This window comes from Trachypithecus francoisi, unplaced genomic scaffold, assembly GCF_009764315.1.
Source record: "Trachypithecus francoisi isolate TF-2019V2 unplaced genomic scaffold, Tfra_2.0 Lachesis_group13, whole genome shotgun sequence".
NCBI classification, from domain to species: domain Eukaryota; kingdom Metazoa; phylum Chordata; class Mammalia; order Primates; family Cercopithecidae; genus Trachypithecus; species Trachypithecus francoisi.
The window spans coordinates 102,348,633-102,363,012 of record NW_022681458.1 but is presented as its reverse complement, the minus strand read 5'-3'; the positions used below and the strand labels follow the sequence as shown (position 1 = coordinate 102,363,012).

The 14,380-nt window shown below is 34.7% G+C and overlaps 1 protein-coding gene across 1 annotated transcript in view; it reads right to left on the bottom strand.

The window, feature by feature from the left end:
- Positions 1 to 14,380, bottom strand: part of LOC117095052 (low-density lipoprotein receptor-related protein 1B) — a 1,687,268-nt gene that overhangs the window by 481,123 nt on the left and 1,191,765 nt on the right. The window contains exons 16-17 of the mRNA XM_033231629.1: positions 11,433 to 11,573; positions 6,643 to 6,768 (exon numbers count right to left, since the gene is read on the bottom strand). Of these exons, the coding sequence (XP_033087520.1) occupies positions 6,643 to 6,768; positions 11,433 to 11,573 (267 nt within the window). The remainder of the gene's footprint in view (positions 1 to 6,642; positions 6,769 to 11,432; positions 11,574 to 14,380) is intronic.

Genomic DNA, 14,380 nt, shown 5'->3' with positions numbered 1-14,380 from the left:
TTTTCATTTTTTTTTTTCTTTTGTCCCTCTGAACTACAAATATGTCTTTATGAGCCTCAATATCCTATCTACCCTTTCCTTTCATTGGACTAGAGAAAAAAATTAGATATATTGGGAAAGGGATACTCGGTCCTATGAAAATTTTGGATAGGTGAGGCTTGAACAGATATTGAATAATTGGGGTCTGAGTGTCAGTGGCTACAATAAGGGAATCTTGTTGAGTTTATAGACTTCCTTTTTCCTAGGTTTGAGAACCATTGTCTGTCTCATCTAAACACTTTGTGAACTTGAGTACTAATGGTTGGTATAAGAGAGGGTGGTGCAAAGCCAACTCAATCAACCACACTAAAATAGGTTCCACGAATTAGGGCTTCAGAAATCATTGAAAATAATTTTTTATAAGATAAATACATTGTTCTGCCCTTTTAAGAAAAGTGCACTTGCAGTGTTAAGATGTATATTCATTATTAGTGAATATTTTAAAGATTATCCTAGAAAAACAAATGAAAAATTTACTGGCTTGGTTTGATACATTAGATTGTTCCTAGTCTTACTGTCTAAAATTAGAAATATCAGGAAAATTATTATAGTATGTATTTTGCTTTGCTTATATGATAAGGTTCCTAAGTCTAAAATATTTTATGCACTATCTGATTTTTTTCATTTTACAAATTCATCATTTATTTTACATTAACAGATTTTAAATATTCTAGCAAACATATATGCTTCTATAGTTTTTAATGTTAAAATTACAAGTAAAATTAAATAATTCTATGTTGTCTCATTTAATTCTACAGATTTTCTGGTAAATTATTCTGTCATCTATACTAAAATGAATAAAGTTCTTAGATAATCGTTATAACATTATGTCTGCTGAGGAAAAAAATAACTATACATGTATTTGTATTAACCTAGAGAAGGAGGTAGAAAGATATACACAAAGTCTAATGTCATTAGTTTACTTGATAGGAAGGGGTAAAAATAGAAGTGTGAGAGAGATTAATAATTTTTCCCTTACCTATCTTTGTTTCACTGGTTACAATAAATACCTTTTCATCTTTTGAGTTTTAAGATAAATTTAATAAGAGCATTTTTTTCAATTCTTGTTGACTTCCTTTCACCCTACCTTGCCTCCTTCCTTGTTTTCCCTTGTTGTTTCTCTTTTTTCTTTTCCATACCTTTCTTCCTCCTTCATTCTTTATTTCATTCCTTCAGTCTTTTCTGTTTTCTTGCTTTATATAAATAAACATTATCACATATGTCTATCTTAAATTCTAATTGGCCCGTAATAAGAATATATTAATCAAAACCAATATTCTTTGACATTCTTATGTCACTGTATTCTCGCCTAATAATTCAGGTTTAATTCTAGCAAAGTTTTATCAGATTGTTTTCTTTCATTAGGAAAGCTATGGTGATTAGAGAGGAAAATGAGAAAGAATTTCTATGAACCTGTCTCATATTGTGTATGACCCATCTCACAATGTGATGGTGTGGGAATTTGTGTTACCTCATTAACTCTGAAGCTGGAGGAACTGTTATGACCTATTATTCCAAAGAATATTCACTGGATTATTATTGAGGGAAAGTATGCCCTGAAGATATATGAATTCACCATCTGTTCTAGTCATGGAAAAAATTATTCACTTAGTCTACTAGGCAATTTTAACTGATTTCAGATGAGAAAGATGCTTCATTCCACAAACCCTCAAGGACCGTTTACATGATATAATCAAGTTGACTAAATTATCACTTTCTAATCAATGAATTTTTCTGAAAACAAACCCACAACATTTACTTTTTCATCTCTTGTCTCCATCAGATCTAAGTTAGTTTGGAGGCAAGATTAGCAGAGCAGCCCCATAGGACTCTAATTTTGCAGCAAATGCTGCTCTAAGGAGGAAGAGATTTACACCTCCTTCAAGAGAATTGTTTGTCTAGCTGCTGAATCAGAGATTCAGTGTAATCATCCTTCTCCTGTAGCCACGTAACAGTGAGAACTCTCACAAGGCACACAAACTATACAGCCAAGAGGAGACTAGAGCATAGCACTATTCCTAAACTTCACTTTTGCTGTATTGTAATCAAAGCATTCTACTTAGCTGTGTTTAATGTCATATCAAAATGCACTCATTCTTTTGTAAAGAGAAGTCTAATTTTTAAATACATTAGGGTTTTTTTGCAATCAATTATATTTATCTAGTATGAATTTAGTTATAAGTGGTAGAGGATGTGAGAAGAGCAAATATTATGTAATCTAACCAGAGCACTATGGTGGGGAGAAATGTTGATATGAAATTGTCTAGGTTTGAATATAAGGAATGATCATGTTTCCATGAGGAAAAATAATTTCAAATCTAACTACTTTTCATCTTCGGTCTCTGGGTCTCCCTCATGAGTAGACAACAATATTCTGGATGTTGACGGAGAACGGCTCCCAAGACCCTGACTGTGTCCACTTACTCCAGATCCCATGTGTGTGCTATTTTCTCTTCTGGGCAAATTCTCCAACCCTTTCTCTTATTATTCACTTCACCCCACCCTGGATAATCTATTCTGGTCAATTATTCTTTTTTTTCTAGTGAAATATTTCTACCATCTAGCAAGGTATAGGAAAAAATATCATTAGCATCAGTTTGCTGTTACATAGCTATATCAAATCTTATTTTTTTCTATATTTGTTACAGATTTTTATTTTTGTTTTATCTAAGAAAAAAATATATGTACTTATATTTGAAATTTCCTACATAATCCTTTTCAATCACATTTCCCTCCCTCTCTTTCCAGGGATAACTAATCTTCTTAATTTGTTTTTATTTTTTTTTTATTTCTGGGCATATTATAATACTATTCCTATTTATGAATTCATAAACACTATATAAAATTATTTTATATTTTATACTTCATATAAATGGTATTGCTTATTTTCTTCAATTTAGTGTGTTTTTTTTTTTCCTTGGATGAGGGTATCTCATCTAATTTAACTTTATTTTTAAATTCATTTTTGTTGATATTTGAGTTCTTGTTCAGATATTTTAATTATGAACAGCATTCCATGAATAGAACACAATATATCTATCCATTCTTCTGTTAATGGACATTTTAATTGTTTCAGTTTTTCACTATTACAGCACAAGACAATGAAAAGTTATATTCATGTCTCTCTCTTCATGCACAGGTATTAGATTATAAACATAGAAATAGAATTACAAAGTTGAAGGTATGCACATCTTCACATTTATTGAATTTGGCCAAATCACTTTCCAAGATAGAAAATCAATTGACACACCCAGCCAGGAGTGTATGACAATTTCTTTTCCCCACAGTATTGCCAATGCTGTGTTTTACCAGATTATTTTATTTCTTCTAATGGCTGCAACTGTCACTTCGGAATTTTTCTTAAGCTTTTTATAAGGTTTCACTTAGACAGTGCTTCCTTCAAGAATTACTCCCAGATAACTAAAGACTGTATTCCATACCCTTCCTATGTGCTTCCATGTGGATCAATTTAACACTTTGAATACTGCATTAGAATGGCCTGTTTACACTTCTTTCTCCTAGTCTTCACTCTTAGCTTCTTGGGGAAAGACATTGTGTGTTTTCTTTCATTCTATCACCCGTGCCTTGGTAGATATTTAATGAAGGAAATAAATTCATGAAGTAGAAATTTTAAAAAGTAGGAAATTGGCTTATTGTGGACTCTGTCCAAAAGGAAGAGGAGACGGAGATGGAGGCGGAGGAGGAGGAGGAGGAGGAGGAGGAGGAGGAGGAGGAAGAAGAAGAAGAAGGAGGAGGAGGAGGAGGAGGAGGAGGAGGAGGAGAAGAGGAGGAGGAGGAGGAGGAGGAAGAGGAAGAGGAAGAGGAAGAGGAAGAAGAAGAAGAAGAAGAAGAGGAGTAGTAGTAGTAGTAGTAGTAGTAGTAGTAGTAGTACTCATTTAGAAAGAAGTCTCAGAAATTGTACAAAGGTTTTCTTTTAAAGTAATCACAATGCAAATGGCTACAGGATGGTATCCATTTTCAATATTCAATAACAAGTAATTCCCCATTGGAAAGTCTTTTTATCTAGCATATATGTCCATGTATTCACCTCTATCTAGCAATGGATTGAAATTCAGAAAGAAATATGGTCTATATAAATGTGCCCTTTTTTTCCAGTATGGTAAGCTATGTGACCTATTTATATATTCTGATGAAGTGAAATGGAAGTACATTGTAGCATGACTATGTATTTCATTGTGTACAAAGCAAAAGAAAGACATATTTATTTTTATCTTTGTTCCTTTCATTCAAGTTCTTAAGGTGTCCACTGACTATAACAGCTGTCATAAATATACCGACAAAAAGATCTAGTAGTGAGTGGTAGACTTAATCTGGCAGCACTTACAGTGGCATTTAAGTAAGCTATGTTCTATTTCCTAGTAGACCACAGGACTTGAGTAATTTAGGTATCTTATTATTAGGTTGGTGCAAAAGTAATTGTGGTTTTGCCACTAAAAATAATGGCAAAAGCAGAAATTATTTTTACACCAACTAATAATTAAAACTGTTTTATTTGCTCTTATACATACACATTTTTACTTTTACTACTATAAATAGCTAGCCAATCACAAATGCTTTTTTAAAAACCATGTAGAAACAAGCAGATTTAAAAAATCTAACAGAAATGAAGAAAACATGGTATCATAAATTGAGCCAGCAATGCCTTCAATTTTAAAGTGAAAGCGATGTTTGTTTAGGATATTATAAAGCATAGTCTCTGAATTGAATCTTAATCTCAAAAGAATAATAATTGGGCCAGGCATGGTGGCTCACACCTGTAATCCCAGAGCTTTGAGAGGCCTCAGTGAGCAGATCACTTGCAGCCAGGAGTTTGAGACCAGCCTGGCCAACATGGTGAAACCCTATTCTCTTCTAAAAATATGAAAAAGCCAGGCATAGTGGTGTGCATCTCTAGTCCCAGCTACTCTAGTAGCTGAGGCATGAGGATTGCTTGCACTTGGGAGGCAGAAGTTGCAGTTAGCTGAGATCATGCCACCATACTCTAGCTTGGGAGACAGAGCAAGACTGTGTCCAAAAAAAAAAAAAAAAAAAAAAAAAACAGAAAGAAGAAGAAGAATTGCACTCATTTAGAAAGATGTCTTATTAAAAATTATAGTCATATGGCAAAAGCATCTTAAGTTAAACTGGCCATACCTAAAATTCTAGCTAATATGCAGGATAGTAATATTTGGGATAAAGAGAAATGACCTTGGAGACAAAATTCTTGTATCGCGTTTCCCCTGATCTTTTACCAGTGATGTAAGTCTCGGCAAGTTCCCTCTCCCATGCCCATCTATAAGATGCACAGCTTGGAGGGTAGGGACTTAGGACTTGATGACCTCTAGAGGTCCTTTTATCTTAGAAAGCCTTTTGTAAACAAAAGATTTGTTATGAGACAAAAAGATCTTGCAAAAAATTAATTTACTCTAAAATGTCAGATGGTTTTTAATCAGGGGACAAGAGAACAACTGGCCCATGGATCCTCAGCAAATTTGTCATTATGTAAAAAGCTGAATAGAAGACACAGACTAGGATTATGGAACAGTGACTGTTTTGCTCCTGTCAGTGTTGTTTCGTACATAGGGAAAATCTGGAACCAATTTCTAGTTAATTCATACTCTTACCATGCTGGGGAAAAAAAAAAAAAATGCACAAGGAAATCAAAAGTGCAGAGAGGCATGTCTTTCCAAGAAAAAAACTGGTAGTGACCAAGAGTGGAAACCAGTCTTCTCAGCCCCTGGGTCTTTACTCTAGAGACTGCCCTGTATTTTTCACTGGTAAATTATAATACTTGTTATTGAGTAAGGCTTATGTTGGCAAAGACAGAAAGAGTTGATGGGTGGTTGATATGTTATGATGTTGCTATATGTAATGGTTTACAAAATCAGTTTTTAAGAATCATATCAATATGAGCCATCAGATACACTATTTTTTTCTTTATCATTTAAAAAGAAACACTAGGCTGCAGCTAGTCAGTATCATTTTTCAACATTTATCTGATTAATAATGACCTTTCTGGTACCCCGTTGTAAACTATACCACAAGTTGTGTATTTCCATTCAATAAGAATCTGGCTAGGGATTCAAAGATTTATTACAATAGAATAGATTATATGGAAATATAAATAGGCTAGTGGTCTTGAGATTTCATGGGGAAAAAAACTTACCTCACATAAATAATGTGCATGAATAGAAAACTATTCACAGAGGTATTCTATAGTAGACTAAATAAAATTATTTTCTCAAGGTAAAAAAAAAAAGTCCTCCTTGTGAGATGGCCTGTATTATAGCATGCTAGCAAACATCAACCTCCACTGCCAAGTAGGATTTAGTAGGGACAAGTCTTGTACAAGTAGTGTGTCGACAGTCAACCCATATGGATAGATGAAGTGCCAAATTAGTTTGGAAAGCAGAGTAATGTCCAAAGATTAAGTAAAAGATAATTTGTATTCTAGCCTTTGTGGCATCAAACTCTGAATTCATTTACTATTGCAATAATCAGATCATCAGCACTAGGAAAGTTCAGCTCAGTTCAAAGCATTGACTTGCATTTTTATGAAGACTAACTTTGGAGATTTATGTGTATATCCAAGCAAAGCTTTACCTGCACAAGTTTGATTGGATTCATCTTCATTGCTCCCACAGTCATTAGCTCCATCACAAAGCCATCTCTTGGGGATGCAGCGATTATTCTGGCATTTAAACTGATCATCAGGACAGCTATGATTGACTAGGAGGGAGAGGGAAGCAAATTTAATTATTTAAAATTGAATAAAGTTGTGAATGTTTTGAATGAGTTACAGAAAAGTTACAGTAATAATATTACAGTACAATAAATGCCATAGATTCTGTCATTCATTGCCTTATATTTAATAGCAAATACTAATATTCACTTTGTTAAAATGTAATGCTTTTACAGAAAACACCAAGTAATTATATCGTAAATAAAAGGAAATGTATTCTTTTTTATGTCTCCATTAAAACCATCTGTATGGCTGGATGTGGTGGCTCATGCCTGTAATCCCAGCATTCTGGGATGTCAAGGTGGGTGGATCACCTGAGGTCAGGAGTTCGAGACCAGTCTGGCCAACATGTTGAAACCCCGTCTCTATTAAAAATACAAAAAATTTAGCCGGGCATAGTGGCGCTTGCCTGTAATCTCAACTACTCAGGAGCCTGAGGCAGGAGAATCACTTGAACCTGGGAGGCAGAGGTTGCAGTGAGCAGAGATTGTGCCATCATATTCCAGTCTGGACAACAAGAGTGAAACTCTCTTTAAAAAATAAAAATAATAAGGCCGGGCGCGGTGGCTCAAGCCTCTAATCCCAGCACTTTGGGAGGCCGAGACGGGCGGATCACGAGGTCAGGAGTTCGAGACCATCCTTGCTAACACGGTGAAACCCCGTCTGTACTAAAAAAAATACAAAAAACTAGCCGGGCGAGGTGGCTGGCACCTGTAGTCCCAGCTACTCGGGAGGCTGAGGCAGGAGAATGGTGTAAACTCGGGAGGCGGAGCTTGCAGTGAGCTGAGATCCGGCCGCTGCACTCCAGCCCGGGCGACAAAGCGAGCCTCCGTCTCAAAAAAAATAAAAATAAAAATAAAACCAACTGTATCACTAAGTTTGTTTTCTCATTCCTTATACCAACTGGAGACGCCACTTAAAAATTTTTATCAAGAACATTTAAAATTAACCTCAAATCTTAATGTTAAACATAACAAGTATGTATTGAAAATAATTTAGTCATATATATTAAAAATATTTTTTAAACCACATCATAACCATTCAAATATTTCTTAACATACTAAATAAGTCTACATTTATTGCTCTCTGTCCAGTGTTTCTTGGGAATGGAAGGAAAAACACAGAAAAGAAAAATGCATCACTTGTGACCTAGAGTTGATGTTAACTATGAGATTCTGTATTATTTTAAAAACAAAACCAAAAAAAATTATCATGACTTTTCTTCCCTACTACAAACAAATAAACATGCAACCACAGAAAATACTTAGGAGGTGACCAGTCCTCATCTGGGAAGCAGTGCACAGCTAGGGATTAAATGTCCAATATCTAAGCACAACAGGAGGCCCATCTTAATGTTAACCTTCTATGATTGTTTTTCCTCCATTCCTGAGGCTAACCTCCTAACTGAATTGGCATGCTCTTCAATATGTGTTTCACAATTTCAACACTGTTTTTAGGGTTGTTTTCTTTATGCCCAGTAGTTACACTTCTGTATGATAAAAACAAATGTTTATATTTGTTTTACTGAGAATTTGAAAAATTGTCATTTTATCATGGTATGTTTGTTGCATAGCGAATGTGTGCATTTCCAGTTAGTTTCTATAAAACATTTTTTTTTAAGTAGCTTTGTTGATAAGTGGTTTTATCACTTTTTAAAAAGTTTTTATTGATGTATAGTAAAAAAAAAAACAAGAAAAAACAGGGATAAAAGCTTTATATTCTCTGGTATTTGAGCATGATTTACATTTTCTACTTACTTCAGGGACTTTAGCAAGAATAACTGCTGAGAAAAATAAAAGTCATCTGATGTAGTAGAGAGCCAATAATTTAAAGTACCAAGATTCATATGCACTTCAGTGAGGCTTAATCAAAGACTTTTGCAATTTTCACCAATAAAGTAATACATGAGAATTCAGACACCTTTTGGTTTGGAGTTGAAACACTGAAGGAATAGAAAGAATAACAAAATTCAAGGCTGCAGATTATGGGTGTTTAATATTTGAAGTAATCCTCTGAAATTACCTATGTGGTATTAGAATATTAACCATGAGATCTCAGAAATAAAATGTTGCTCAGCATCACTGCAATGCTTAGGGAAAATGACATAGTGCTGGAAGGTGGTCAGAGTTGTGTAACTGCTTATTGCCTCACTTATCTAATTACCCACTCATCCATGTGCCAGGCCCTGTGCTAGACCCAGAGACTACATAACACTACAACATAAGGTGTCTTCTCAAGAAAATATTAATCTATGAGATGCCCCGAATAAGTAAGCAAATAATTGCAATTTTGTTTGGCAACTACTATAATAAAGAATTGTACAGGAGATGAATGTTCAACTCCAAACGACTGTATTGAGAAGATTTTTTGATAGTCAAAAAAGATTTTCCTAAGAAGGTAATGGTAAGCTATGTTGAATTCCTTAGACAGAAAACAGTCAGTGCAGTGTTGCAGAGGAGAAAAACAGGACATGTTTTGGAGATTTATAGTTCAAGTTGATAAAAATAAAAAGGCAAGTGGATGCATGATAGACTAAAGACTAAAAATGTAAATACAAGACAGAGCAGGAAGTATTGTATATGTGAGTCAATGGATTATAAAATTTGTTTTTGGTTATGCAGTTACTGAAATTATAAGAATAGATATTATTCTATAAATATCTCTCTGAAAATAGTGTGGAAAGTGGGCTAAAGTTAAGGGAGGATTAGTGGCAGGCATAATAGAAGCCATTTTCTGAGTTAATCTAAGGTGAAAGCCTATTAGCCAATAGAAATTGAGAGAAGGTAAACATAAAAAAATTAATTATTTAGGAAGTAGAAGAAATAGGATTTATTTATACAATTGAGTGTGGACTATAGGTAAAAGAGAGTTCTCCAGGAAAACAAACAAACAAACAAACAAACAAAAAACATGGCTTGGGTGATGGAATGAAGAGTGATGACAATAAGATAAAATGCCTGACTAGAAATTTTAACACTCTAATTAACAGTACAAATGCAATGTTCCCTCTACCCATAAAGGAGGTCAGTTTTCTTGTTAATTTACTAGAAAATACAAGTCACACTGATGAAAACGTGGACCGAAGGAACCAATACATGAATATTGTGATGCAGTATTTGCACTCCGCTCAGGCGTTTCAAGTTGACTACAGAGGAAGCTGATATATAGGGAGCATTCATCACCGCCACAAATAGGCTGGCGCAAAGGTAATGTGTTATCACAATAGACTCTTCACACTCAGTCACAAATCAAACTCCTTGTTCTACTCTTTCCTCCCTTTTTACTACTGCACTTGATTGATTAGTCTTAAAAGTAATAATAAGTAAATAACAGTTCTGATTGTGAGTCAAGAAATGAGGCAATTAATCACTAAATAATACTCATTTATATAAATTAGTAAGGCAAAAATACCCTTTACTCTCAGACGAAATGTTCCTCACACTCCAAAACTCTTGACAAATTGTATCAATTTAGTATTTGATTTTTTTGGGGGATTCAAACTTTGCAAGACAGATATTAGTGGGGCTGAAAATAAGAAGTACATAATGTGGAAGTCAGGGCCTGATTTTAGAAAACATAGTCTTTATGCATTTATTATAATTTATGTATTATGTATTAGTATACAATTTGAAAATATTTTTTAAAGTTCATATTCTTGAGATTTTTGTCCTAAAGCATCAATGTTTGAATAACACGGATGCCCAGACTAATTTTGCCCATTCTTAAAAAAGATCTTTAAAACTTTATTTGTATATTCTTAATTTAAAAAAGGGGGGGAAATGAAGAACTGTCAACTGATCTCATTAGTTCAGACCTAAACCTTTTCTTTCATTAACTTATTGAAACAAAAAAAGTTTTAAAAACAATGTACTTAGGTGAAGTAAAAAGATCAAGGTTCACTTTGTTCAACACATGTCTTCTTTTCATATAAAATATTTTATATCTCTCAAAATCACTTAGCTAGTGACTCTAATCAAACATATTCTCAAAATATTATTTAACATATTTCCCCAAATGTTTTCCTACCACGTATGTGAGAAATTTTCTTATGCCTACTAGCAACATGGAACTATTCCTATCCCAGCAGATGATAAATAATTAAACATAAGCCAAAGAGGGGAAAATCAAACCTTGATTTCTAAGTGCCCATATGTGTTTTCTACCATGTCCTGAGCCAGTGAAGCTATATAGTAACACGTTCCAAACCCATGTCTGTTTCCTTGGATCTTCTTCAAGACTCTGTTGCCAAAGAGCAGTGGAGTGGATCGTGACCTTCTGTACCAGTAATTCTGTCTTGAGGGAGTTTAAATTGATTTTCCACATCTTTAAATTCCAAAATCCAAAGAATTTCCCTATAGCAACCTCTGACAGTGGCGTGGTAGTACTCATATCATGAAACATAAAAGGAGAAAATTCTTAGAGCAACTAAAATGATAATACGAAGGATGGAAAAGGATGAGAAAAACTGCTTTGAAACTATGCAAAGTAGGCAATCTATGGTCTACTCTTTATACAAAAGGATGAATGAAAAATTAAACTAAGTTCAATTTGCATCTAAGATATTTTCAGATTTTCACAAACTGCCTTGATAATCCACATACTCAAAGACTTGGGAAAATACAGATTTTAGGTGACTTGAAGGAGAACATACAACAGTTTACTGAGTCCTCATCGCTTCCGTCTAGGCAATCATCATCGCCATCACATTTCCACCGAGCTTGGATACAGTGTCTGTTTTTGCAGCGAAATTCTCCAGCTTTACATATGCCAGGTAGTGCTTCTCCAGGGTTAACTAGAGTTAAAAAAAAAAAAAAAAAAAAAACAAGATAAATGAACAATACTAGCTATAGTCAGTCCATGAAATTTAAATCTTGTCGAGTGTATTTGTTTTAGATTCCACATATCAGTGGCATGAGGTATTTGTCCTTCTCTGTCTGGCTTATTTTACTGAGCACAATATCATCCAGGTTCATCCAAGTTGTTGCAATTGACAGAATTTGCTTTTTCTAAAGGCTGAGTAATATTCCATTATATATATATATATATATATGATGGTAGGTAAGGGTGTGTGTGTGTGTGTGCGTTTCACAATTTCTTAGTTGAAAACACAGAGAATAAAGTGGTAATGGAGAGGAAAAGAGGAGATGTAGGTCAAAGAGTGCAAAGTGGCAGATCGGTAGGATGAATAAGTCTACAAAACCAAGGTACAATACAAAGACTATAGTTATAACATTGTGTTAAAATATGCACTGGGAATTTGCTGAGAGTAGACTGTAGGTGTTCTTACGACATGCACACACTAAAGAGTGACTATGAGAGATGATGGGCATATTAAGCTACAGTAAGCATTTCACTATGTATATCAAAACATTATATTGTACACCTTAAATATATACAATAAAAATAATGTTCTAAAATTTTACATACTTTAAATTTAAAAATATGTGATACTTATAAAGTTTACTATAATTGAACACACACACAAATAAATTTTGCTATAATAACAAAATATTGTCTCATTTAACTTAATGAAAAATATAAAATATTATGGTGACAGCCATCTTCGAGAAAAAGAAAATTTTAAATTTTTCTGACAACAAGTATTCTACTAGATGTATATTGATCAGGTGAATTGGGATATTTGTGCCATATAAAACTAAAACATTACGGAGAAGTGAAGGGGAAAAATCACTCAGGACACATATCATGCTGGAAGAATGTAATCTCTGCAAGCCTGGATGCTGGAACTACTTGTTTTAACCTGAAACCGTTTTTTTTTTTTTTTTGTTTTTTTTTTTGTTTTTTTTTGTTGTTTTTTTTTTTTTTTTTTTATTATACTTTAAGTTCTAGGATACATGTGCATGATGTTTATATCATGTATAACTCCCCAATGCAATCCCTCTCTCCCCCCTCCCCATGATAGGCCCCAGTGTGTGATGTTCCCCTTCCCGAGTCCAAGTGATCTCATTGTTCAGTTCCACACCTATGAGTGAGAACATGCGGTGTTTGGTTTTCTCTCTTGTGATAGTTTGCTAAGAATGATGGTTTCCAGCTGCATCCATGTCCCTACAAAGGACGCAAACTCATCCTTTTTGATGGCTGCATAGTATTCCATGGTGTATATGTGCCACATTTTCTTCATCCAGTCTGTCACAGATGGACATTTGGGTTGATTCCAAGTCTTGCTATTGTGAATAGTGCCGCAATAAACATACGTGTGCATGTGTCTTTGTAGTAGAGTAATTTATAATCCTTTGGGTATATACCCAGTAGTGGGATGGCTGGGTCATATGGTACATCTAGTTCTAGATCCTTGAGGAATCGCCATACTGTTTTCCATAATGGTTGAACTAGTTTACAATCCCACCAACAGTGTAAAAGTGTTCCTATTTCTCCACATCCTCTCCAAAACCTGTTGTTTCTGACTTCTTAATGATTGCCATTCTAACTGGTGTGAGATGGTATCTCATTGTGGTTTTGATTTGCATTTCTCTGATGGCCAGTGATGATGAGCATTTTTTCATGTGTCTGTTGGCTGTATGGATGTCTTCTTTTGAGAAATGTCTGTTCATATCCTTTCCCCACTTTTTGATGGGGTTGTTTGCTTTTTTCTTGTATATTTGTTTGAGTTCTTGGTAGATTCTGGATATTAGCCCTTTGTCAGATGAGTAGGTTGCAAAAATTTTGCAAAGCCTGGATGCTGGAACTACTTGTTTTAACCTGAAACCCGTTTTTTTTTTTTTTGTTGTTTTTTTTGTTTTGTTTTGTTTTTTTTTTTTTTAAGACGGAGGTCTGCTCTGTCCACCAGGCTGGAGTGCCGTGGCGCTATCTCGGCTCACTGCAAGCTCCGCCTCCCGGGTTCCCGCCATTCTCCTGCCTCAGCCTCCCGAGTAGCTGGGACTACAGGCGCCCGCCACGGCGCCTGGCTAACTTTTTTCTTTTTTTGTATTTTTAGTAGAGACGGGGTTTCACCGTGGTCTCGATCTCCTGACCTTGTGATCCGCCCGTCTCGGCCTCCCAAAGTGCTGGGATTACAGGCGTGAGCCACTGCGCCCGGCTGAAACCAGTTTTATTGAATAGCTACTGAAACAACCTGCTGCAGCTCTAAAACTAGTTTTACTCACTTCTGTCACTCACTGGAATTTGTGAGCTCCCCAAAACTTTAATAGTGCCAATAAGCTTTCTTGCAAAACAATATGCAACATTTCTGCTTTCTAGAAAACTTCCAACCTTCTCTTTGTTTTTCGGCCATATAGATCATCTAGTCTGTGGGTGTGCCCCAAACTGCAATTATTACTTCCCAAATAAAACAGTTTAAGTAGAGAGATGTATCTTTGTAAGATGTATTTTATTTGACTTTTAACAACTAAGAACTTGGAAAATTTATTTTAAACAACAATAACGCTGACCAAAATAACAACAACATTAACAACAATAATACAATACCACTTTATATTTATGCTGAGTGTGCCGTTTCGCTTTTCAAAGAGCTTTTATTCATAGTCTTAATTGATCATTATAACCTATAAGGCATATATGACAAAGAATTTTACTACCTCCACTTTATAAATAAGTACAATGAGAATTAAAATAAAAAGA